This window comes from Pimephales promelas, chromosome 20 (genome assembly GCF_988280905.1).
Source record: "Pimephales promelas chromosome 20, fPimPro1.hap1.1, whole genome shotgun sequence".
Taxonomy (NCBI): Eukaryota; Metazoa; Chordata; class Actinopteri; order Cypriniformes; family Leuciscidae; genus Pimephales; species Pimephales promelas.
The window spans coordinates 19,752,568-19,778,477 of NC_142788.1; the positions used below are offsets into that span (position 1 = coordinate 19,752,568).

The 25,910-nt window shown below is 38.0% G+C and overlaps 3 protein-coding genes across 6 annotated transcripts; 1 reads left to right on the top strand and 2 right to left on the bottom strand.

Annotated features, from left to right (window-relative positions):
- Nucleotides 1-812: 812 nt before the first annotated feature.
- Nucleotides 813-9,093, bottom strand: zbtb17 (zinc finger and BTB domain containing 17). 3 transcript variants are annotated; one of them, XM_039652535.2, is made up of 15 exons: nt 8,939-9,093; nt 7,793-8,037; nt 7,268-7,429; nt 6,835-7,173; nt 6,661-6,750; nt 6,341-6,570; nt 6,066-6,208; nt 5,658-5,958; nt 4,878-4,965; nt 4,674-4,790; nt 4,053-4,173; nt 3,831-3,961; nt 3,473-3,751; nt 3,238-3,327; nt 813-1,558 (listed from the first exon to the last, which is right to left on the bottom strand). In XM_039652535.2, the coding sequence occupies exons 2-15, from the start codon at nt 7,995-7,997 to the stop codon at nt 1,224-1,226; spliced, it is 2,631 nt and encodes an 876-aa protein (XP_039508469.2). In that variant the 5' UTR covers nt 7,998-8,037; nt 8,939-9,093; the 3' UTR covers nt 813-1,223. The 3 variants fall into 3 exon arrangements, with proteins under 3 accessions (XP_039508469.2, XP_088980437.1, XP_039508470.2); XM_089124311.1 differs by lacking the exon at nt 8,939-9,093 and adding an exon at nt 8,698-8,718; XM_039652536.2 differs by lacking the exon at nt 8,939-9,093 and having other exon boundaries at nt 6,341-6,540.
- A 959-nt stretch (nt 9,094-10,052) lies between these two features.
- hspb7 (heat shock protein family B (small) member 7) lies at nt 10,053-12,781 on the bottom strand. Its single transcript, XM_039651541.2, has 3 exons — nt 12,334-12,781; nt 10,819-10,952; nt 10,053-10,740 (listed from the first exon to the last, which is right to left on the bottom strand). The coding sequence occupies exons 1-3, from the start codon at nt 12,503-12,505 to the stop codon at nt 10,561-10,563; spliced, it is 486 nt and encodes a 161-aa protein (XP_039507475.2). The 5' UTR covers nt 12,506-12,781; the 3' UTR covers nt 10,053-10,560.
- Nucleotides 12,782-15,914: 3,133 nt separating this feature from the next.
- Nucleotides 15,915-25,569, top strand: clcnk (chloride voltage-gated channel K). 2 transcript variants are annotated; one of them, XM_039653148.2, is made up of 20 exons: nt 15,915-16,171; nt 18,428-18,587; nt 18,708-18,839; nt 19,023-19,151; nt 19,365-19,504; nt 19,593-19,670; nt 19,795-19,870; nt 20,011-20,136; nt 20,358-20,442; nt 20,574-20,675; nt 21,955-22,039; nt 22,135-22,302; nt 22,412-22,481; nt 22,914-23,018; nt 23,138-23,354; nt 23,530-23,663; nt 23,902-23,972; nt 24,525-24,605; nt 24,698-24,784; nt 24,934-25,569. In XM_039653148.2, the coding sequence occupies exons 2-20, from the start codon at nt 18,431-18,433 to the stop codon at nt 24,970-24,972; spliced, it is 2,082 nt and encodes a 693-aa protein (XP_039509082.2). In that variant the 5' UTR covers nt 15,915-16,171; nt 18,428-18,430; the 3' UTR covers nt 24,973-25,569. The 2 variants fall into 2 exon arrangements, with proteins under 2 accessions (XP_039509082.2, XP_088980674.1); XM_089124548.1 differs by lacking the exon at nt 15,915-16,171 and having other exon boundaries at nt 18,395-18,587.
- The last annotated feature ends 341 nt before the right edge of the window (nt 25,570-25,910 follow it).

Below are 25,910 nucleotides of genomic sequence, written 5' to 3' on the forward strand. Positions count from 1 at the left end.
TATATTTGAATCAACTTGAACCACCTTCTTCATCCCTGGGATTGTTCCTATACAGAAAATAAAAACCCGATAAATATTCACTGACTGGAGTAAAAAATGGGACAAATAAATGTATATTTTTAAATATAAAATCTAAAGCTCAGTGAGCTATGACACATAAAACAACTGCAATCACTGCCACTGTAAGCATTTTACTGAACATAACCAAACTTTAAACAGAAAAGCACCCATTCCTCTGATACCTGCTGTCTACATTCAACAAAATGCATTGTAATGTAATCCAAGTAATGTTGTTTCGAAACTGATTCGATTTTTAAAGCTCTAATCAAAATCTCAAAAAATTAAATTAGGGTGAACAACCAGTAGCCTTGCTTTCCTGTCAATAGTATAAACATGTATTCAATACCAGGCAATACAGATTTATTAAACCATTAAATTGCAACATTTTCCTTTGTTTTGCACTATAAATTTGGCTTAATTTATATTGTATCTAAAAGTGATACAATATTCAATTGTCTGTTCGATAAACTCAAACAGAATTGGACCAACATTACTGTGATCACTCATAATACTAGTTTATATAATCTGACAATGAAAGCTGTGATATTCAAAAATAGTAGCTTAATTGCAACACACGTCACAGATCAAAAGCAACAAGAGTTTTTTTACAGTCCATTATCTAGAACACAATGCATTTAAAAAAAGATAAAGTACTATGATCAAGTGGAAAATGAGTAAACTCTACAAACCACAAATAAATTAATCAAATAAAAGTTTGGTAGCTGATTTGTTCAAAAAAACGAAACTTGCGGGACAGTCAATTGTTTAATTGGCCTCATTAAAATAGTCTACAATAGTGTGAATAAATGAGCTGGCAGAGAACATAAACAGGGAGACAACAGTATTAAAAGGTTTAACAGCATTACAAATCAAACTTTGTTCATATTAAATTAAATTAAATTTTTCTTTCTTGTCTTCTTTTTTATTTAAACTTAACTCTATACAATGTAGTTTTAATAAGCGCTGCACAGAGTGCTGTGGTTTGAGATATAACATCTACCTAGCATTTTTTAAAATTTGAGCGTTTTTAATTATAGTGTGTTAACCAGTAATAACCATCCCTCTGGTGAGAAATATTACACTTACAATGTGACAGTCTAAAACTCCACGTGGATCTCTCGGTCCTTTTAACTCTCCTTGGGTTGAATCAGGTCAGAAAGTCCTCACTCTCCATGGTTTTCAGACCCCTCCTCTCTCTCTGCCTGTGAACTGGTCTCCTCCACTGCCCCCTCAGTTTGAGATTCAGCCTGGACAAGAGCAACTTCTCCTTCCTCACTCTCCTCTTCCCGTGTCCGGAACAAGAGCTCCCCTCCCTGGATGACCTGCTCAGTTGTTTGCCATGTGCCGTCTCCAGTGTACTGCTGATAAAAGTCAGAGTCTGCCTGAAACATGACCAGAGCCTGGGCAGTGTGAATGCGCACGTGCTGGGCGAGAGAGCTGGCATCCAGGAACTTCTCACCACATGAGTCGCACGCATACAAGATCTGGGTGTTGGGATCTGCAGGAATAGATCAGCACACTGTTTCAGCTTTGCATTGAGTGTACAAGTTCATGAAAATTGTTCACATCTGTGTAACTCCTGGATGGATAACCTGCCCGAGTGCCCTGATGTTTGAATTTTGAATTGGAGTGTTGCTCAATTGGAGTGTTGCTCAACCTGCCTTTACAAAATCACCCACAGGTGCCCAAAGGTTGGGTGAAATACTTGTTCACTGAAGGATTTGGGAGAATTGACCTTGGGAGAATGAATATAGTCATTCTCATGTTAAAAAAATGCCCAAAAAAAAAAAAAACTGATTAAGTACAACACCCCCACTCATTCAGGACTCTGGAGCCCAGGTACGTCTCACTTCTCCCCCTTGCCATGTCACTCATTCTGGATGCTGTTAGATCCCAAATGATTGATTTGCTCTCATGAGACCAGAATATGGATTACCAGAAGTCTATTTTTTGTTAATATGGACCTTGGGAAAGACTAAATTAATTTATTGTGTCCTGTGTGGACAAGAACAATGCATTTCACTTCTGCATGTAGCGTATTACTGTGCGAGATGATATCACTCTTCTCTCTTCTCACAGCTTTTGCCAGCTCTGAGACACTTGTTTGTCATTTCTCCCGCTCTTTTCTTAACCAAAAAATCCCTCATCACAAACTTAAAGTTTAAAGTGATTGCCTGGTTGTTTCAAGGACTTTGTCACAAGTCCATTCTTTTTAAAAATCTGTCACTTTTGCTATATTTTCACACTTAAAATGGTAATCCTCTTGTGTGCAACGAAATAAGTCTGAGAATGATTCAATATAGCACTTTTTGTCAAGAAATTACTCTTATTTAAATGTTTTGGTTCAACACACTCAACTGTTGATCAAAAAACGCCTTTAACTTGCACCAGTAAATTTGTATTTAGTTTTATTTCGTAACTTTGTGGAAGGTGTACTCATTTTTACAAAACAGCATTTTGTCACTTTAATAGGAAAACATTTTCCTGATTAATATCTATATGCTTCTTTAATAATTAAACATTTAATATTTAGACTTGCTGAAACATTATATCCTCAAGGAACCCTAATATGTCTATGTAAAGAGTAATTGCTGAATTTGTTAACTTTCAGAGTAAATGCTGCTGAGTACTGTACCTGAAAACACTCTTTATTTCATTTGTATCTCTGTTCTTTTGTATTAATTTGTTCAATCACTTGTACTTTGCGTATTTGTTCTTGCTTTAGTAACGATTGTTTACTTGCCTTAAAAGAATGTTTGAAGTTCATATAAGTTTTTTTGTGTGTTCATATTAGTTTTTTTGTTTGTTTGTTTTATTTCCAATAAACATTGGAATCGAGAATTGTGAAACTTCACTGGTATTCAAAATGTTGGTTACATAAACCTATTTCTTAAAAAACATGGTAAACAATAACCTTTACTCATTTTCACCCCAGAAACTGAGAGGGAAAATCCATTTCATAGAGACATCAGAAGCAGTATTGGACAGTTGGTGCAATATTCATTCCACTTTCTAAAAAGATGTCGTTACACAAATATTTGAAAAACGCCATCTTTATGAGTTTCAATGTGAAATAATGTATTACAATATCTTACAAATTCTCCAGCAAGGTCCAATTAATAAAAATGTGCAATTAATTAATTGACAGCACTAGTATATAAATGATTTTTTACTCACCTGCTTCTTGGACTTTCTCCACTGCTTTTGTGATCTCTGCTTTCAGTGCTTCAGTTTCATCTGCAGACACAGAGGTTGCCACTGGCAACACTACAAGGGTCAAGAACAAATAATAATATTAGGAGACCATCCAAGTGCCATTACGGTGACACTCAGATTTAGTATATGCCTTATATAAGTATAAGGAACAGTGTAATAATCAGTTTTATCACACTCCTCTGTCATATTCTCTCACCAGTGAGCTGTGCTACGGCACTGCCAGCCAGAGCCTCTGTGGCCAAAGTCACAATGTCATCTGTCGTAACAGTGACAATGTTGACTTCATTATTGTCGAGCTCTGAGCTCGGGCCAGAGTCAGACAGCAGCTTCTCCTCCTCCTCGTCATCATCCTCTTCAGTCATCACCAGTCTCTTCATGCCCGCCTTCCCCTGGTGCACAGTCTTCACATGGGAACGCAGATTGTCCACACGGTTGAATCCTCGGCCACACTTATCGCACAGGAAAGGTTTCTCCCCTGTAACCAAGAATTATAAGCACATAAGAGAGAACTACATAAGAAAAGGCTCAATTATACAAAAAAAATTGCATCTTACCTGTGTGAATGATGATATGCTTTGAGAGATCTCCCACATTGACAAATGCTTTGTTACAGGTGTGGCACTTGTGTGGTCGAATATTATCATGATGACGGATGTGATTGGCCAGCTGGCTGGACTGGACAAACCTTTGAGGTATGATGGTCAAGTTTAACTTTATAAATGTGTGGTGCCATTGTGAATCTAAACAAAATCATCTATATGCAGTGTCTCAAATACCTTTTTCCACAGCGGTCACACACGTACGGTTTTTCCCCAGTGTGTTGGCGAACATGGGCAATGAGTGAACTGGCCTGTGTGAAGCCTTTTCCACAAATCAGACACAGACAGGGCTTTTCCCCTAAAACAGTAAGACAGAGACATTCAAATCAACTTTTAAAGAGGACCTATTATGCTTTTTCACATTTTCAACTTTCCTTAGTGTGTAATGTTGCTGTTCAAGCATGAAAACGCATGAAAACACCTCGATTGTAGTCTTGAGTGTTTTTCTAGGAACGTGCATGTCACAATATTCCTCATTTGGTTGAGTTGCGTTAGTAGTGTGTTGTCGCTATTTCCAAGAGATGCTGTTTTTTACACCCACATCTAATGTGTTATGGAAATGGGTGTAACATTTCTAAAACACGCTTGAAGGGGTTGACCAATCACAACACACTAATCCAGCTGACCAATCAGAGCACACCGCACTTTTTGCAAGATAGGGCTTCATAGAGACCAGAACTAAACAGAGTGTTACAGACTGCCATTCAAGCATGAACATTCAAAACAAAATCAAGACTTTGTAAAAGGGTCCTCTGTTTATAGATAACTGTGACTGAGAACATGAGAAACGGCTCATACCTGTGTGGATGCGCACGTGTCTCTGCAAGGCCCCAGGGTCGGCAAAGGCTCTCTGGCAGTGCATGCAGGTGAAAGGCTTTTCACCACTGTGCACACGCAGGTGTCTCTTCAGGTTGCCTGTGAACAGAGGGACATTCAAATTCCTTTGCGCATGCATATATTGCTGTGAAAATGCCATAACTTGTCCCAGTGTGTAAATCTCACCTGAGGTGGTGAACTGTTTCCCACACTCCTTACACTTAAGTGGTCCATCTGCAATGTGGATCTTCAGATGTGCTTTCAGGTTTCCCAACTAGAAGAAAAATAAATAAATAAATAAACTAACAATTACAAAACTACAAAACTAACAAATAAACATGAATTAACAATGAGCAATACTTCTACAGCACTTATTGTAGAACTATTGCTCAACATTTACTAATACATTTTTAAAATCAAAAGTTGTATCTGTTAACATTAGTTAATGCATAATATGAATATGAATTTTTACTAACATTAAAAAACGGTTAATAAGTGCTGTAAAAATATATTGTGCTCTGTTAATTTGTGCTAACTAATGCATTAACTTATGTTAACAAAAGAGACCTTATTGTTAAGTTTTACCATAAAAACAGTAACATTCTGAAATATTATAATTTAAAATAGCTGTTTTTGTTTTTATGTAATTTATTCTTGTTATGCTAAAAGTGAATTTTCCGCATCATTACTCCAGTATTCAGTGTCACATGATCCTTCAGTAATCATTCTTATATGCTGATTTCCTCAAGAAACATTATCATCAATGTTGTAAATAGTTGTGCTGCTTAAGATTTTTGTGAAAACCGTGCTGAATTTAATGAATTGAGTCCCTCAGAAATTACTTTGAACGGTACAGTATATATTTCATATAATAAACACATCATTATAAGACAGTAAGGTTTTTCTAATTACATATATAAAGACAATAGTGGTTAAATTTAACAGCAGTTTAAGTGGATCTCTCACCTGGTTGAACTTCTTGTCACAGTGCTGACATTTGTGACCTTTGTTAGTGTCGTGGGTCTCTAGATGTCTCATCTTGGCAGTGGGGTCAGAAAAGGCCCGTTCGCAGTAGTCACAGTGGTAGGGTTTTTCTCCACTGTGCACCAACTGATGCCGCTTCAGGTTTCCAGAAGTGGTGAAGAGCTTCCCACAGTCCTCACAGCTGTACCGCGCCTCATCCGTGTGCCGCTTCCTGTGTAGGTTCAGCAGACTGATTTGCCGATAACTCTTTCCACACGTGGAACAGCAGTATGGCTTTAGAGGACTGGAGAAACAGAAACGTATATATGTTTACTTTATTTCGTCTTATGGTTGACAAGTCAGATGAGACTGTAGAGGAAGAGCATTAGACTGTATGAATATAGTGATCACCTGTGTGTTTTCTCGTGTGCTTTGCAGGCAGCTGGGTCTGAGAAAGCTTTGTCACAGTCTCTGCAACTAAATGGCTTCTCACCAGTGTGAATGCGCATGTGACGTTTAAAGTTGCCTGTGTGTGTAAACTTCTTCCCACAGTCCTGCAAGAATCAGAAAAACTATAATGAAAATAGACCTAACATTGGAAAATCTATCATTTTCACTTATACTGTATAACAAACAGACCTAAAGGACAAAGACAATGAGGATTACACAATTGAAGAATCTCTCACCTCACATCTGTGTGTGACGGAGCCATACGCTCTGGACTCACTGCGCTCAGCTGCGGAAGCAGATTGCTTCCCCTCCGAACCCGTCGTTTCTCCATCCTCTGTGTCCATCTCCTCTTCTTCTTCTTCTTCCTGCTCCTCATCCTCCTCCTCTTCTTCCTCCTCTCCATCTTCTTCTTGTACCACGTTCTGTGTGCTCTCAACTTTAGACACACCTTCCTCAGCATCATCAACTTTTAGCAAAAATATAAACAGCTATGAAACCTAAACATAAAGATATAAGTTGAATGTACACCATAGTTATTATAGACGGCTGAATTTACCTTGATTAGATGTGTGAACGGTTGCATATTTCGACTTGCTTCTCCTTCTACTAACAAATGACCGTTTAGCCGCCATCCTCTGTGAGAGTTCTGTAGGAGCAGTATAGTGTCACACAAGTATTGAAACACGGTTAACATTAACAAAATTGTTATGAGTAGAGAATGTACACTAACTAGGAGTGTAGTCTGTGTCAGAAGGGTCATCTTGGTATGGTGGAATCTCTTTTGTGGCTTTCTCTTCTTCTGTTTCTCTCTTGCTATCCAATACAATGTCTTTTTTTGGCCTCGTTTTAGACAGCCTACTAATTTTGCTGACAGCTCTCAGAGACTTAGCGCTTTGTTCCTCAGTCATGTTACTCGCAGCCTCGTGGGTTTCTGTTGTTTCTGACTGCAAGGGAGCTTCATTCACTTCAGGAACCACATTCTGAGACGCTGAATGACTCTCCTGCTCCTCCTTGGAAATTGCATCCTCCGGATTCCTCACAGATCTCGGCTGTTGCTCAGTTACTACCACTTTATATGAACACAAATGAGAAAGGGTTTATCTATTATGCCTTCATTGCCTTCTTAAACCAACAGCATATGATAATCTGAACTCTGCACTAACCAGGCTTGGTTGATGAAGGAACAGTCAATGACTGAAAAGCTGAACAAGCATTGACAATTTCCTGCATTTGAAGGAAAGTAGCTACAACAAGAACATCCTCTATGTTCTGAGGGTTCAAAGTCAGCTTTGCGGTGTACATAAACTCAAGGACCTGCTCAAGACCTGAATACAATATTGAACACATTAGACAGAGGCAGAAAACAACAAACAACCAAAGACAGGAAATTTTTTTTAATTATTACATATGATTAACCACAAAAGATCAAATTCATGGATAGTTCACCCAAAAATAATTACTCACCCTCATGTTGTTCCAAAAGTGAATGGCTTTCTTTCTTTTGTGGAACAAATAAGGGAGACCAATTGTTTGTTTCCCCAGCGTTCTTCAAAATATTTTATTTTGTGTTCCACAAAAAGAATGAAAAGCATTTGAAACAACATTAGGGTGAGTAATTGATGACCAAGTGTACATTTTTAGGTGCAAAGTCCCTTTAATAAAAATTACCCGTAAGAATGCAAGCCTACCTGATGCATTGCTGATATCAAGATGAACAACTTCTTTCTGGTCCAAAAAGAGTGTGCGGAAGTAAGCACTACATGCCGCCAGCACAGCCTTATGGGCCTTGAAGTCAACTCCATCCACCACAAAAGTGCAGTCACAAAGAAGACCCAACTGACGTTGTTCATTAAGTTGCCCTAGGACTTTCCCACTATGCCAAGGAAAGTCCATAATGGATGGAGCAGACTGTTGCACTTTAGGCCACAGTATCCTATTCATAAAAAAGGGTGAAAAAAAATAAATTATCACATTATTTCTCCTTTTGAATTTGAGGTTCAAAAACTAAATGCCCCAGTTTGCAACGATGTAAACAAATTGAAGTGAACCAGGGCCTTATACTGGTCAACTTTGTCCCAAAAAACATTCATTAAATTCTGTCCCAGCCCCTGTGAATTTTACCATTGTGTAAAAGGTTTAGGAATCAACAACAACTATCGGAATGATGCAGAGAATAGTGATTATAGCCCTAATTCAAAGTAGTTAGTTTCACAAAATGTACTAAAACTGAATATTCATTTGTGTGCTATGATCTACACCTCATCCAACTGTACAGAACATCTCATATCTAATGGAATATCTGTTACACACAGCACAAAATTAACCCTCTATGGTGCTTTATGGTGCGTCTATATTGCCAAACATTAATCATACCACAGGCTACATACATTAATTACTTCAATAAATCAACATCACTGACAGTCCGTGTGTTTCTGTGCGACACTGAAACGTTTATCTCGAGCTCGCTCGCGACATTTTGTCCAGCAGTTTAATTCAAACTGTCTTTATCAACCGAATCGAGCACAATGATGTCTGAATGTCTGGCTTTATCGAGTAAATGTGTCTAGTGATTTGGAGAGTAACTGCGCAATACCCCAACAAGAATTTGACAATGTGACGATGTTGCGGATTGATTATGAGTCCTCTCTGACTGTCTCTCTTAGCTCCGGGATTAATTCAGCGTGCCTGGCCCTACTGTGTCAAGATGGCGCTGGCAGAGGCGGCCTATAATCCTGACTCTTCTTTGCTTATTTTAGCTGCGCGGTCGTTAGAGACTTGCCTGAAAAGTAGCCCTAAAACAATTCGGTGATCGGATTATGTTCGACATTCTTTACCTTTTATAATGGACGAGTTTCTTTCTAGCTTTCACTGACTTCAGCTGATCCCGTCCAATCGAGTGTTTCGGTGATCGATCTCACTGCTCAGCCTCGTCGGCCTCGTCGCGCCGCCATCTTCTGCTCTCTGATCGATTGATAGTGGCCGAGCGAATGGCTGAAAGTTAAACACGATAGCGCATGCGCGGACTTTTCTTGTTGTAACTGCTTTGACCACATGACGGCAAACTTTAGCTATAAATAACAGTGATCTGGTAAGACCAGAGTATTAAATACCCATTTAAGAAACGCTGCTAATTTATGTTGTAGAATTTTTCCTAAACCTAACCATACCAGCGTCTATTTATTGACGTTAGCTAGTCTAAATTTCACTTCAGCGAATTGATCCTATATCCAGCGAGTCTAACTTAACGTTAATTGTTTTCTTGCTTGCTGCACATCTTAAATGACAGACAAACTTGAATAATTGTCAGGGCTTGTAAGGGGCCGTTATAGACCACATTTTATTCATTAACTAAACCATCAGTGAACCATTACCATGTAGCTTTTGGCAAAAATTGGCAGGTGCTTTACATATAATTTAAGCTTATTCTTTTATGTTACCAATTCACATTTAAGAACTTTAGTAGCTACATCTGTATGTTGCGGCTCATGTAAATGTTCATGTTTCCTCAAGAATTTGGAATATTAATATACACTTTGAATGCTGGAAATTGGAAAACACTCCCTTAACCAGCTGGTTTCCTGGTTTTAGCTGCTCTCCCAATTAGATTTTAAAAGGGTTTGGACATTTTTCAGTTGGTTAGCCTTGGAGACCAGCCAAATCCACTCCAGCAGATCATTTTAGGATAATTTATTTTTTCGTTTTAATTTCCAATTTTGAACTAAATAATAATCTGTCTTAACTGATTTCCATACATTTGTATCTGGTTCAGCACAGTGACAGGTTGATGGATGACAAAGTGTAAAAATAGTTGATGATAAGACTGAATAATAACAGCAGACTCTATTTATAGAATAAATACTCCGAGACACAGTCCCTGTCATTTGCTCATGATGTCCACTTTACTGGAAGTGAACAAGAACCAAATCACTGACTCACATGCTTAAAATATTCATCAAATGTGTTCTGGTTTTATTCTGTTCTAAAGTAGTTTTAATCACACAACACAACAATTTAACATTAAGAAAATGTACCTTTTGATAACAATAACAATCAGTTCAATACATAGATTTCTCACCATTTGGGAATGAGTTGCATTATTTGTTCTGATTGTTTGTCATACAGTGGGCTCCAAAAAAATGTGAGAGACATATCTTTTTCAAGAAAATGTTCTCTTTCAATCTAAGTTTAACTTTTGAATCTCAGATTTTAAATGTGATCTCTGACTTTTGGACCCCACTGAATGTATATTGTAAGGTGATATACAGTTGGCAGGGAATAGAAGTTAGCAATGCATTTGTCTAGAATGTTTTGAATATATATGACAGGATTAAATTCCATCCAAGTCTAATGAGAAGAAATGAGAGAAGGTCATGGAGGAATGACAAAGCAGGACTAAGTAACTATATTTTCAAGGTCTTTTATCACAGGGAATCAGATACAGCGGGTGGGGAAAGATCTAAATTTTGATCTCTGTGCGGTACGTCTGTGCGTGCTCCAGTTTTGCAGTGTTTCTTTGTGCTTTTATAGTGAGAGTCCCATCAGCCCCTAAACATGACTTGACCGAGGTCGGGTCCACATCTTCTGGTAGTTGGCATTTATGGGTAAAAGTGTTCAACACTGTCCCATCAGTAGCAAGCTGTTGAACAAAATGCATGGGAATTAATGATGTTCTGAACAGTTCAGTTGTATTATACAGAGGCCTGTATCTGTTTACCTTTTCAGCATGAACTTCAATCTGATTGTTTGAGGTGGTGACTATCACATCCTCAGGTGAGAAGTCTCGGACATCCACTGTGAATTGATATGTGTCTCCCAGAGTCTTGATGTTCCCAACTGTCCCTGTTCTGTCTAAAGGAAACATAAAATCAAATGTGATATCTGAAATATATTACACAAGAGTTCTGGAATATTTTATTCTGATCGGTCAGTTGCACCATCGAGGGTTCTGATATTTCCTAATATTCCCTGTTGCCCATGCCTGTTGCGCTCTTTCGGTACTACTTTCATGTTTTTTTGTAAACATATTTTTACGTTTACAAGAATAACTGGCGTCAGCTTGCGTCTCATTTATAGACTGTGGTTAAAATTGACATAATATATAAATAGGTCTATTACTGTAGAATTGTTGCAGTTTTCGTCTTGTAGCTAGGCAGATTGTTTTGTAGCCTACACCGTAATGGACTGTTTTTTATTAGTGAGAGCTTAAAACAGCCAAAATTATATAATAAAATAAAACATTTTCCTTGTTATTTTCAGTGACAAACTTGTGCTATAATTAACTCCTATTTATTCCTCTCTTCTGGGTCAAGAAAATAAGCGTAACTTTTTTTTAATGATAGGGATTTTTCATTATGTATTCTTTAATATTTTGGGGGTTATTTTTTAGAGGATTTCATGATTCTGCATGTATATATTTTCACTAACTTATTGAAGTATTTTCAGACATAATTACTTATGTCATTAGTTTTTCCATTTGGATATATATTTTGACATTATCCATTGTCATTATAGTCAATTTTGTGTGTGTTTATATAGCAGGTGCCACATGAGCCATCAAGTTTTGTACCATTCAGATTAAGTAAAAATGAAACAACATAAAAATAATCATTCACAACGTAAAATTAATTAAATCAGCGATGAGTATTGAACATACTCTGTCTGTTATGTTACACAAACACCATGTTACAAATGGGCATTCATGTTCATTAATATCCTTCTAATGATGTGTGAAAATTTGCCTTGATGAATCTCAGACTATCACTTCATCTTCATATATCAGGCTCAGCAACAGATCACCCTCGAGTCATTCCCCAACAGTGAAGTCACAGCATGGCTCTGGCCCAAAACATTCCTTAATTTACCCTTTCTCTGCCCGCCATGTGCCCTTGTATAGCATGTGAACAATCTGCTGTTTTTATATATACTTCTACAGTTACCAAGATGCAACTGTGAATATTAAATACATATGCCTTCACATACATATCACACAGACAAATAGTCAAATCTCAAGTCAAGTCAGTCTCATGCAGTCTTGATAGTCTTGTTGACACATTTGTACAGTCAGTGCCCACTTTTTACATACAATGATTAAACGTATAATTAGAATGTGACTATATCCAGTAAATACTGATTCTCATCTAAAACAAAAATGTTTAAGGAGATGAAACTGATCAAGATACATTAGGCTATATAGATCCACAAAGAACTAAAACCAGCCTTAATAACTCACTTGGAAATCCCAAAGCATCTTTTGGACACATGAAAGATCCAAAGTCCTCAGCAAAGAGTCCCCGGCTCTTCTCCATGTATGGGTTTGTTGAGGTTGAGGATGAAGATGAGGAGGATGATTTCTGGTGGTAACTGCGCTCCGACCGGTAGGCAGAGGAGTTGGTCGCACTCATTAGTGTTCAGATGGTTTGTTTGCCTCAAATTGATATCCAGTCAGGGCTTTGTATTGATACACAGAGCACAGAGTTTATAAATGCGGTCGTTTTGTGCCCTGTCCTTTTTAAAACATGATATGAATCCAGTCTCAAGCCTGTTTGTATTAGATGTGTCTTCCTGGTGTGGCTATTGTCTGTCTAGCTGTCTTTTATATGGTGGGTCTAGCTTCTTACTTCTATGTGTGTGTGTTAATTGTAGGATGACAGTGTGCTATAATTATCATGCGAGAGAGAGGGGCTCTGTGGTCGGAAAAGTTTTGTGTGATGAGGACTTGAGGTTGAGAAAGGGGCTCTGACAAAGACACAAAGATAGGAAGGGGGGGGGGGGGGCTTGAGTCAACAGCTGGCATTCCAGACACTCGCTCCCTGAAATAGCCATTCTCTTCCTCTCTCCCGTTCTGTGTGCTCTCCATCCATTTTTCTCCAGCCTGCCATCCACAGTAATTTGCTGTGATTTACAAATGCAGTCTGAAAATTACAGTAAACACAGGTCCTGAGGGCGTTCATCTCTGCATAAACAACAATGCTGAGGAATGACAGTTCAAACTGAGGATTAACAGAAAGATGGAAGGAATGTCAATGAGAGAGTGACGTTGAGGGACAGATGACGTTAGGAAAACAGATTAGGAGGCATTTCTTCTTGGAGGAGAGCTGCTAATAATAGACATTTTAGTGTTGGTTTACTCCTCATTATTGCATGTATTTTCCGTTTAGGGATGCACTGATATTACATGCTGATAAGCCAATAATTACTTTTATGATATGGTCAAATAAATGGCCAGTATTCAAATTCTATATAATGTATAAATAGATACATTTTTAAAAAAAAATGCTAAAATTGAATATAATACGCATGAAAATGAAGATTTATTTTGCTAAAGATTACATTTAACAGTGTTATTTTTTATTATTAGAGATTTTAAAGATTTAAGTGAGTGTTAGATGACAGCAAAGGCAATCTGAATTTAAAAATAGGAAATTATTGAATCTCCAATACTGACCAATACTGATAAATTTAAACATCTCTAATATCAACTGATTATTTGGCACCCTGATCATGTTAAAGGGATAATTCACTCAAAAAAGAAAGAAAAAAGAAAACAATTTAATTCTAAAAAAATAATAAATAAATATTCTAAATAAATAAATAAATATCATTATTTAAGATTTACTCACCCTCATTCCAAACCTTCAGTGAAGCAAAAAAGAAAAGTTTTTAATAGGTGTATCAGGTTTTTTCTTCTTATTCTTCTTTTTGTCAATACAATGTTTTGTCAGTACAATGAATTACTGTTTGGTTACCAACAGTTTTGAATGACAGGAATGACAGTAAACTATCCTTTTAAGATGTTAATAGCATTTAAAGTATTGAATGTTTTAAAATAGCAGGCATTTCTTTGGAGTCTGTGTTGTTCATACCTCAAATCTAGTGGCCTCTCAAGTAAGTTGCATGTAGTGTGCCCTATCACTTTAAAGACTTTCAAACATTGTCTAAATCTAGCTGAGAAACTCAATGTTTCTTCTAACAGCATGTGTCATGACACAAATGCAGCTCTTCTAATTTGATTCTGTGCTGAGAGAGAAACAGAGAGAGATAGAGAGTGAGAAAGCGAGAGAGAGAGCATTTAATCAGTCAACAGTATAATCAGGACTAGCACAGTTTGTCCTCAGGCTTAGTGTGAGTTCACTTTAGAAAGTTCACTTGATATCCTCACTAGTATTCCGCTAGTTTATGGATGTCATTGGACAGCCCTCAGGGGACAGTTTTGTAACAGTATGAATAAACATAAGGGTAGATTAATGGGGCGAAATTGAGTTTTATATTTACTTCAACCAATGCTACTGTAAAGTTAAGAAGCTAAGGCTACTATTGTTAATTTTCCATAAGTATCATACGTGAATACATTACAGTTGGTAGTACTGTACGCATGTTGCAAGACTCTTTACACTATATACAGAAGGTCCTAAAACTGAAAAGGTTCAGGGCCACAGCAATATATGTAAACATGGAAGCTCAGAGAGAGTTTATATTGTGTTATATTGTCTGTGCATGGTTTTCTCAGCTGCTGATCATTACATAATATAGGATTCTCATTGTCACTCAATGTGAATGGCTTGTTTTGCTGGGACTAAGAAAAAGTACAAGAGCAACAAACAATGTAGCAGGAAGTACACAAAATAGAGACTCAAATTATGGTACCAAAACAAATTATACAATTGTAAACGCTGAGATAAGAAAGAAAATGCATTTAAATAGCCTGTCGCTGTCTATACCCCTCAGTCAATATATTCTCTTTTTGCATTTGCGGCTGTTATGGCTCTATAAAAACCACCGGCTTCTGGACCCATCTGAGAAAAATAAATGGAAATTGACAGGGAAAATGAACAGAATGTGGCATGACAGAGGGTAGCCACTCATCAGTCATGGCAGGAAGGGTTATTATTGTTACATTTCAGTTCACACATATTCACCGTGTGATCCAGTCAATGCTTTGCGAGTAGCAGATTGGTTCTGTCAGTGGGGATAAAACAATTTCAATTTGATCAGGGAGTTTTACATTTCAAATAAACTAAAACCTTCTGTCATTCAGTTTGCAGTGGGGGGGGGGGGGGTGTAACAAATTATGGGAGAAAGTAAAGAATCCAAAATCAAAGGACAAGAAATTGTTTCAAGTTATCTACTTTGTGTTTTCAGTGCCATCATAGGCTACATAAATCATTATGCAAGCCTTCAACAGAATTAGACAACAGGGAAATTAAATGAGCATGTGCAACAATAATAGCTTTATTGTTTGCCTTTGTGTGCGAACTAAGAAAATGAATAATTCATCTTGATGTTTGTTCAAAAAGATTGATTTATCATCTGAGATAGTGCTGGTCACTGTGACAATAATATAAATTCCACAGGGCAGGAAACAACAGGACTTTAATATACAACAGAATAATGCATTCATGTTTTTATTGTCTGAAATAGCTTAATGGAATCCACTAATGAAATTATATTATGACGTATCACTGCAGCTATGTGATTTTGGAAAATCTGTGTGAATCAATTATCCTGCGTGACATTGATTTGGCATGTATGTGTGATTGCTTTCACCTTGAACAAAGGTTAATGCAATATGAAACATAGAAATCATATAAAGGGGCAATTGCTATCTAAATTATGCAATACATGAGAAAAGCTGGGTACACTTTTTAATTAATGCTGCTCTTTTCACCTGTTAAGAAATGTAGTCAGTGCTCATTAAAGCGAATGGGTGACGATGACAATTCTAAAGGTCAGTTGGGTTCTATCCCTCTCAGCCTTAACAACAAAGGTTCATAACACATCACAAGTCATTTCATTAACCGCATAATTAAAAGTTCCAAAAGGCCACAATGAGATATGTCCGAATGACATTTATGAGATCAAAATGTATTTCGGAGAAAACAAAAAAGGAAACTTCAATCTCGCATATTGTTCCAATTCAGTGCCTGCCCAGAGGGAAAGCAGCAGAGGACGTGCGCCATAAATAAGTTAAAGCTTAATTTTCCTTTCAAGCTACATCTGGTGACGCCAGGGTAAAGAGTCGATACTGACCTCAACAGTCTCTCATTTGGAATGAGTCAACAGGCTGAAAGGTGAGCTCTCTACCTCTGTATTACAGTTTTCAAATGACTTTAGTTTATAATTTCCAATATTTTGGGATGTTAGGCCTATCTGAACTGATGTTATCAGGATAATGTGCAGTCAGTCAAAAACCCATGTCTTACACAGCTAATGTTAATCGCCAAATAAATGCATGGACATTAAACAAGGATTTGAGTTCAAATTTTTGTATGATTTTACCCGCTATCATTTTACGAGTCCACTGAGTGCGCATACCGGCTGAGCGGCCTGCAACAGCATTGTCAATGGATAATGGAGAAAATTGTTAAGTATCAGAACACTGGATAGCACTAATTGGCCAATCAGAATTGAGAATTCCAGATTTTTATGAGATGTATAATTGCATTTAAGTCAATATGAAATGGAAGTTGCAATAGTATTTTCTTCCATATTGTGACGTAGGCCTGCCAACTTTATATCCAAGTGAAACGGCTTCTTGAATAAGAAAAAAATGTAGGGCTGGAGCTGCTTGATTTTGTCCATTAGGAATAGAGGAGCCGCCCACAGCCGGTGCCGGTGTTCTGTCGATCTGTCCTACCTTGTCAGATTTTCCTACCGTAGCGCAAAATTATAGCCATATCTATCGGTTCATCCTACCTCGTCGTAAAATCCTGAGCGTTTCTGCTTCGCATCTGTGACTAAGTTACATAAAATATTTCTGTGTAACTTTGCCGAATTTTCTTATTAGGCCATGTTACGGTGATTTTACAGTGCAAAGTAAAGTTACCTCTTCAGATTGTCCTATGAAATAAACGATAGGATGATTTTACGTTGCAAAATACCTCATCAGATTGTGCTACCAGTATGAAATAAACGAGTAGTATGATTTTACAGTGCAAAATGCCTCATCAGTATGAAATAAACGTGTAGAATGATTTTACGTTAATGTTTTCATGAAAAAAATGCTAATATGAATTTGCTTTGTATGAATGTGAGAGTAAACAGTTCTCGTTACTGCTATATATCTTTGTATAGTAATAATTGACAAAAATAGTGAAAAACTTACCTCAGATGAAGAAGATCTCGCGCAAGTAGTAAAATATTATGGGCGTGTTGTTCAGCGTGACAAAAATGACGTATTATTGATGTGCGCATGCGCAGTAAGCCTTGGTAGGACAATCTGACGGGTAGGATGGAATGTCAGAACACCGGAAGTAAAAATTCAATACAATTTCTCCATTGACAGTTGGGATATAAGCCATAAAAACATAACCATACTGGTAGACTTTAAAACTATACGGCTATGCCAAGTGATTGTATATGCTCATATAAATGCCAAAAGTGTATGGGGCACTAACCTTGTTTTAAGATAAATGCCTTTTATTTGCGATGTATTGGATAAGTACTTCATTACCCACAATCCTGAACAATCGATGCATCTGATTGGTGGAAGTCGTGTAACGTGTCTGAAACCCCGCGAAGGTCCGTGAAGACTAAAGATCGTGTAATGACGTAGGGGTAAATTCATTGGTCGCACCTCAGAGACGCCCGCGCCATTGAATGTGCAGTTGCCGCAGCACAGCCTATGAGCGAGCCAGATGCTCAATGCGTTTTACGTATAAGCTTGCTTCAGTAAATCGAGGAAAAGGATTTTCCCTGCACATTCACTATATAAAATTCACTGAAGGAAAAAGTTCACGTGGCTGTTGTCAGATTTGGAAGTCACTCAAAAGGCTCTTTCACAGTGGCTTCAGTCGACTTCAGTGAGGCGCGGTGGTTTATGGGATGAGTAGTTCCTTTGCTCGGAAATTAAAATATGTACACAGTGCTGTACCTTTGACTTTTTGGGGATTTTCTCTTCGTTTTTTCACTCGAAATGATATGTTGCATGCTTATGAGTTCAGCCGTAGCTGGTTATCCTCAGACATGCTCTAAAACTCTTTAGATACGGATTTTCCAAAACGTCAATGGGAGAAATGAATGGGAAATTTACTTCCGGCACCAAAGCTCTCTCGGGCTGTGGGCGGGACTGTCATGCTCTATACTGATTGGATTGTTGGATCGTTGTAGGTTGTCCCACACTCGTATCAGTAAACACGTCATCACAAAAGAGATGCAGCGACAAGAGGGAGGAGACGTTATTTAATTAAAGATTATGAGGGCACATCAATTAAAAAGATAAAATAATGATGTGCATTTATAATAAGTACTGCAGTTTTCCATGAAAAAATAAGAATTGTCCATTTTCATTTCATGGTGACACAAAGACTATGCATGCTGCATTTCAGACAATGGATGCAATTAGTGTAAATGTAAAGCATCTTGAAGAAACTGAAGAACAGTGCACACGTGAAGATAAGACAGACCCAGATACGGTGGAGGAAAAGCTAATCAGCTCTAATGAGCATTCACAAAAACCCTGGCAACAATCACGGTCACGCATCAGAGGTGAGGCGGATCATCTGCAATTTCCTCCCCGTCATAAATGATCTCACTCTATCAATCTTTGATGCTGAAATTCAAACTATCATTATTAACCACTGTGATTTGTGCTTTGCATTTGGGCAGAGTGTGTGCTATATGTGAAGAAGGTTCTGGTGTCTTTTGCTAGCATGGAGTGGTACTGTTATGCCCTCTTGGGGATCATCACTGCTCTTATGAGCTTCTTCATGGACATGACAGTGGCCAAGCTGCTGAATGGTGAGCAGTTCCACCTTGTCGCTTAAAAAATGGTTAGTAAAAAAATGTATACAGATGTAGGTGGGTCAGTTGGGCTAACTGTTGGAGCATTGAAGCATCCCAGCAGAAAAACAGACGACCTTAGATTCTCTTGCATTTCTCACACACTATTAAACCTCAATCCATGTCCTTCACTCTTATTAGCTCACCAATGGCTGTACAGATGTCTGAAGGGTCACCACCTGCTGCAGTTCCTCTGCTGGACGCTTTACCCAGCCTGCCTCTGTGCTCTGTCCACCAGCTTCGCCCACAGCATCTGCCCATTCTCTGCAGGTCAGATAGACGCTCATGCATAAATTGCTTATTAGGTACACCCAATCTGATTTATTATAATTATTTAAATCCATGTGCTTTACACATTTACACATGCATGAGACAAAATCAACAACACACATTTTTAGCTTAAATAAAAATGCATCAATTCACTTACATAAAACATAAAACGGATTTGGTCATGCATTATGTGTTTCACCCATGACCCTTCAGGCTCTGGTGTTCCTGAGGCGAGGGCTATTCTCTTAGGGATAGACATGCCAGGTTATCTGTCGCTCTCCAATCTGTTTGCTAAAATGTTTGGCTTGATATGCACACTAGCTTCAGGCAGCACAGTGTTTCTTGGCAAAGTGGTAAGACCCTATATTATAAGCAAATGAGGATGTGAAGCTTAACCATACATTTGAACTTGACCTTTTGCAATACAACTTGTATCAATAGGGCCCATTTGTCCATTTATCCATCATGGTGGGGGCGTTCATGAATCGACTGCATGTTTCCTGTCGTGGTGGAAAGCAGGTGAAATGCACTGTAACAAATGAACCATGCTGCCCTCTTTAATTTTGGATCATGAGAACCAGATGGAAATTGTATAGAAGGCTACTTATACTAATGACTCTCTTGTGGCTCGGTTCATTCACAGAGAGTAGCTAAAGGAGAAATGCTGGTTGTGGCGTCAGCAGTGGGCGTCGCGAGCTGTTTTGGGGCTCCAATCAGCGGTGAGTTGACGTCACCGTGGTCCGTGATATCCTTTAGTAGGCCTACTAAAAAAACACAGTCTTTAATGTATCTCATCAATCATTTGACAGTCTGCCACCTGACCTTTCCCTGAATGTTTCTCTCTGTTCTACCATCATAGGCGTTCTGTTCAGTGTAGAGGTGATGGGGACTCATTATTCAGTCCGAGATTACTGTCCCTGCTTCTTTGCAGCGGCTTGTGGGGCGATCACCTTCAGGCTGCTCTCTGTCTGTAGTAGAGATCAAGGTGAGAGGTTTACATTACCTACAGCGCCCCCTAATGGATGCTACTGTTGTCTTTCTTTGTAGTAATCTCATCCACCGCAAGACCATCAGTTAGCCCTTATGGGAAGCTATGAATTGGCATTATTGAATTTAAATGTGATTAAACTGAAAGCATCACACTACCAGAAGCCAGAAGGATATATGAGAGAAATGATTTAATCTTGCTTTGATCCATGTCAACAGAGACAATCCAGGCTCTGTTTAAAACCAGCTTCTCTAGTGACGTGCCTTACCAGCCTTTTGAAATCTTCATTTTCGCTCTGCTTGGGTAAGCTCTCAGTCGCCAGATTGGTGATGGATAAGTTATAAATCAAATATTGCTTGGTCATGTCTGTTATCTCAGTGTTTATAGTATTCAAATTCATGAAGCAGTAATTGTTCTAATGATTTTTTCCTCAGGCTGTTCTGCAGTATTCTCAGCTGTATTTATTTATTTTGTCATCGCTGGGCTCTGCGTTTTGTCAAAACAAACAAAACCATCAGCAGATTTCTGGCAACAGAGTGAGCTGAAAAATTTATTCCAGCAGACAATTTCAGACTTTTCCTTGTCCTCATTTGGTGTGTGTGTGTGTGTGTGTGTGTACAATGAGGTCCAAACAACCAATACTGAAATGGTTCTACTTTCTTTCTTCTTCTTTTTTTTGGAAATCAGAATAATGAAAGTGTAAATGAAATGTTTAGAGGGGTCATGAACTGGCTTTTTAAATTTTATTATATTGTTTTCTGAGGTCAACTTATGACGTTTGCTTAGTTTTTGCATTCAAAAACATAAAAATGAATAGGTAATAGGCTATTTTCTACCCTAGTTTTGAGCCTAGCTCAAAAACGCTCGGTTTTTATGGGCGTCTCGCACTGAAGACTTGGAAGTAAACGCCCACTGCTGTGAGTGGATAACAGTTTTGCATATTATAATGAGTTTCAACTCACCCGTCGATGCACTTGGGGGAAATTGTTTTGAAAACTTCCAATGTTGTAAAATGGCAACCGGAATGATTCGTCCATACATGTTCGACCCAGAGTCCGTGTGCTGCACCATTCCTGTCAGATCCAATATAGAAAGCACAGCACAGTTCTTTAATCTTAATCGGACAGCAAATCCAGTCTTGTTTACAAAACAATCCTCAGTGAAATGAAGCGAACAGACGGACAATGTTTTACCCTCATCAGCTGGAACGTCAATAAAACTTAAGTTTAACAATGCAGTCCTATTGGAATCCAAGGGAAGCATATGCAGCCACTGTCTTCTTCCACAACCAGGCGCTGCACAATAATTTGTATTGCTTGGTAGCTCGATCCGGTTTGTCATCACGAGGTAGGCATCTATGTTATTTGGCTATGCGTGTAATGCGTGAATCGGTGGGCGGGGCTAACGGCCGCATTGAGTAGGAGTTGATCTTCTTCTGCAGGGGTGCTGTTTTATACTCTTTGACGTCATAGTTCCCCACTTTGAAAAACGAGTCGTTTGCTGAGCCTGGTGTCAATAAAAGCTTTTATTGGACTAAAAAGGACGTTTTCAGTTCTGAAACTTACAGGATATTCTTATATGATGATCTCTTAGATGTCAAAAGTTCAAGGAAAATTTGATTTCTCAGTTCATCACCCCTTTAACTTGAAATGTTTACATCTTCAATTCTAAAAGAATATTTTCAGGTGTAAATTACATTTTAATCCCATATTTCCATCACAGTCATTTATGTTGACATCAAATATTTGCCTTTCATTGGATGCCTGAAGAAATTTGTAGTGATCTAACTTTGTTTGTTTTCCTAATCACATCCAGAAAGCCACTTTATTCAGCCATTGTGGCATTTCTCCTTGCCTGCGTTACATTTTATCACTCAGCGGGACATTTCATTGCTGCTGAGGTGAGGATAGGCCTATTTCTGGAATATTTGCAGTACTTCAAACTTTGGTGCTCTGGTGTTTTGTATTTACTTTCTTTCTCTTTGTTTTCTACTAGCTCACAATGAAGCAGCTGCTTACTTCACTGTTAGACGGCACTTCCTGGTACACTGTTTCCCAGAATGCCTCTGTCGTCCTGCCTGATCCTCAGAACACATTCTGGCAGGCATGGAACCCACCTGGCAGAGGTTACTTCCAAACGCTAGGATTTTTCATTACTGTGAAGGTAAAATAAAATGAGTAGCAATTAAGTAGAAATAATTATCATGGTGTTCATAAGCTGCTTGTTGAAGAAATTAAGCAGATTTCATGATTTCTACCAATCTCTCTGTAAGGTTGGGCTATTGGTCATGGCTTGTACTTTGCCTTTACCTGCTGGCTATTTCATGCCAGTATTTATTTACGGTAGGTCGACGGTTTATTTACGGTAAATAAAAAGTAATATTATTATAAAATAATAGTAGATAAAATATAAAATAAAATATGAATCATTAAAATATGAAACTATTTTGAAACATTTTAAAAATGAACAAATAATAATAATTGAAATAATAAAATGAAAATTAAATAAATAAAATATAATAAAGTAAATATAAAAAATGGGATAAAATACTAAAACAATAACTTGTATAATTACAATAATAATCAATGACAAAAAATAAAAATAAGGACATTAAATATATTTTAAAAATACATAAATAAAATGTATTATTGTCGTTGTCAAAATGTAGTTAGCGATAATTTATAATGTATTAGTTTAACCATATACAGTTTTCAATGAATCCATAAGATGTTTTTTTAAGAAGCCCATTGGAACAGCAATTGTCTGTGTTTTAGGCGCTGCAGTGGGACGTTTCGTAGGCGAGGGCTCGGCCTATCTGCTCTCAGATGGAATCTCATCAACAAAGAGTCTGATAAACCCGGGCGGCTATGCTTTGGCAGGTAAACAATTTTATTATCCTGTCAGTTTTCTGAAGGAGGATTATAAACACTGCAGGCTCACAGAGAAGATAAGGCCTGTCTAAATGCATTAATGGGGTCATATATATATGTGTGTACAGGAGCAGCTGCCTTCTCTGGGGCTGTGACACACACACTCTCTCCTGCCCTATTGGCTCTGGAAATGACCGGCCAATGCTCTCACGCCGTCCCCGCTCTGGTTGCTACGCTGGTATCCAACGCGGTGGCTCGTGCAAAGCACCGTCCATCTTTCTATGATGGCATATCCCTTATTAAACAACTCCCGCACTTGCCATCTCTCATCCGGGCTTGTCCAAAGTGAGTAAACTATCTGCTCGTCTGCCTTCAGACTCCACCATGTTATAACTTGAAATTACATTGCATTTTTCTTCAGATGACACAGCCTTGTGTGCAAAACAAGATTCTGGAGGGGGACATCAAGGTAGTGATGGCTGGATAGTAAATGGTTTTCATCATGAATGCTCTCCCACAGGTTGGCCAATGTTCAGATCAAGCAGTTTGAGGTCGCAGCGGGAGCCGTGCTGAAGAGGACAGAGACACTGACAAGTGTGCAGCACGTCCTAAACGACAGCACAGACGCTGAACTTCCTGTGGTGGACTCTCACGGTGAGCCTGACTCTCACCAGCTCAATGACTCAATCTCACTTTAATAACACACCTCTGTGCATGCCAGAAAAGAGTGAAAGCTAGTGAAATGTGTGTGCTGATAAGGGCCAAAGGCCAAATGATTGAACACTCAAGACTGCACCCTCAAGATAATGTGACGGTACTATTGTACGAAATGAGGCCGACAGTCTGAGGGTTGGGCTTATCGATGCCATTCACTTTTTCTCTTGTGTCCCAGACTCTCCTATTCTCCTGGGAACAATCAACAAATCGCTGCTGCGGGAGTGTCTGAAAGAGCATAGAAATGAGGTAAGTGAACCCATAATGTGCTGAGTCATAACAGAAATTGTGCTGAAAGTTACTGAAAGAATAATAATAATAAAAAAAAAATATTAATCAAAGCATTTCAATTCAAGCTGGATTCTCAGCTGGGGCTTCTTTTTAGGTCATGTCTCTTTTCATCTTTTTTTTTAAGGGGTCATGAACTGGCTTTTTAAATGTTATTATATTGTTGTCTGAGGTCAATTTATGGCGTACGCTTGGTTTTTGCATTCAAAAACATCAAAATAAATAAGTAATAGGCTATTTCTACCCTAGTTGTGAGCCTATAGCTCAGAAACGCTCGGTTTTTATGGGCGTCTCGCACTGAAGACTTGGAAGTAAACGCCCACTGCTGTGAGTGGATAACAGTTTTGCATATTATAATGAGTTTCAACTCACCCGTCGATGCACTTGGGGGAAATTGTTTTGAAAATGTCCAATGTTATAAAATGACAGCTGGAATGATTCGCCCATACATGTTCGACCCAGAGTCCGTGTGTTGCACCATTTCTCAGCATCATTACATATTTTTTCTTACAGGGTTCATGTAAACAGCTGGAAGAAGTATGTTCTATTCAACCTGTGCGTCTACATCTGACTCCTGAATCCACCGTAAAGCAGGTGCAGTGAGAATAAACTGGTGACTGTTTCCTTCACATTATGTTTTTGTTCATGTTCCTCTACTATGTGCGTGTTTTTGTGTGTTCTATCAGGCTCATTGTATCATGAGCGTCACGGGTGAGCAGCGTCTGTTTATAACGGAGAGTGGGCGGCTGTGTGGAGTCGTCACATGGAAAGAGGTGATTAGAGCAGTCTGCACATGAACAAATATGTACACATGCATACTTCTAAAAATAAACAAAAATTAATGATGAATACACCAGTCACACGAGCTAGATGTACTTATTGCAAAAAAGGATGGTCTTATGACGTGTGAATTTACTTTTAGATGAAGACAATTATCGAAGAGATGGCAAAGGAAGTCTGATGCATCAGAATCCAGGACAGTCATCAATTTGTGCTTGACATTTTAATAAGAGTATTTAATATTTCATCTGCTGGAGATTTTACATGGATCATAATGAGGAGATCAATGAATAATTTTGCAGAGGCCCGGTTTCACATACAGTGCTTTGATTAAACCAGGATTATGCCTTAGTTCTATTATGACATTTGCTTTTATAAACGTGCCCTAGAAAAATCCATTACTGGTGTGAATCTTGAGACAATGGCACTGACATATTTTAAAATATATCACAGTTTAAGTTGCTTTCATTAAAAACAGCTCAAGTATTCATTTTAGTCTGGGATTATCTTGAGCCTTGTCTGTGAAACCGGGATGGTGAAATTATTAAGAAATATTATTAAATGAAGCAGCAGTTTAATAGGGTACCACAAGGAGAAAGTCTCTCCAAGGTAAAATATTTTTTTTTTTTTTAGAAATAGCAACAAACACTACCAGAACACTTTCCTGAATGTCTTGACAGATGGTTAATTTTGAGGTAGATTGATCTACCTTAAAATATATATTTAAATATTTTTTTAAGACTATGTTTTAAATCTAGATTTATAGGAGTAATGAGAATCTCTTAAAAATTATCATATATATTTTGAGACAAAATATGCATTTATGATGTTCAGTTTTTGTCAAGGTGATTAAATCAATAGATATTTAATAACCATCTAAAAAGTGGAACTAGTTTTCATTATTGCCAAAGCCCCTTTTATTGCATTTTAAAAATACTTCATTCAACGTCATATGCCACGGAAGAGATTGTGTTTTCTGCAGAGAAAAATTAAAAATAAATGTTAATACATAAATGCTGCTTAAAAACATCTTGCTATAGCAAATGTATCTGCGTATGCATATTTTGCCCTATCTCTTTTGCTTTGATGTCTATACTATATGTGACGCTGGACCACAAA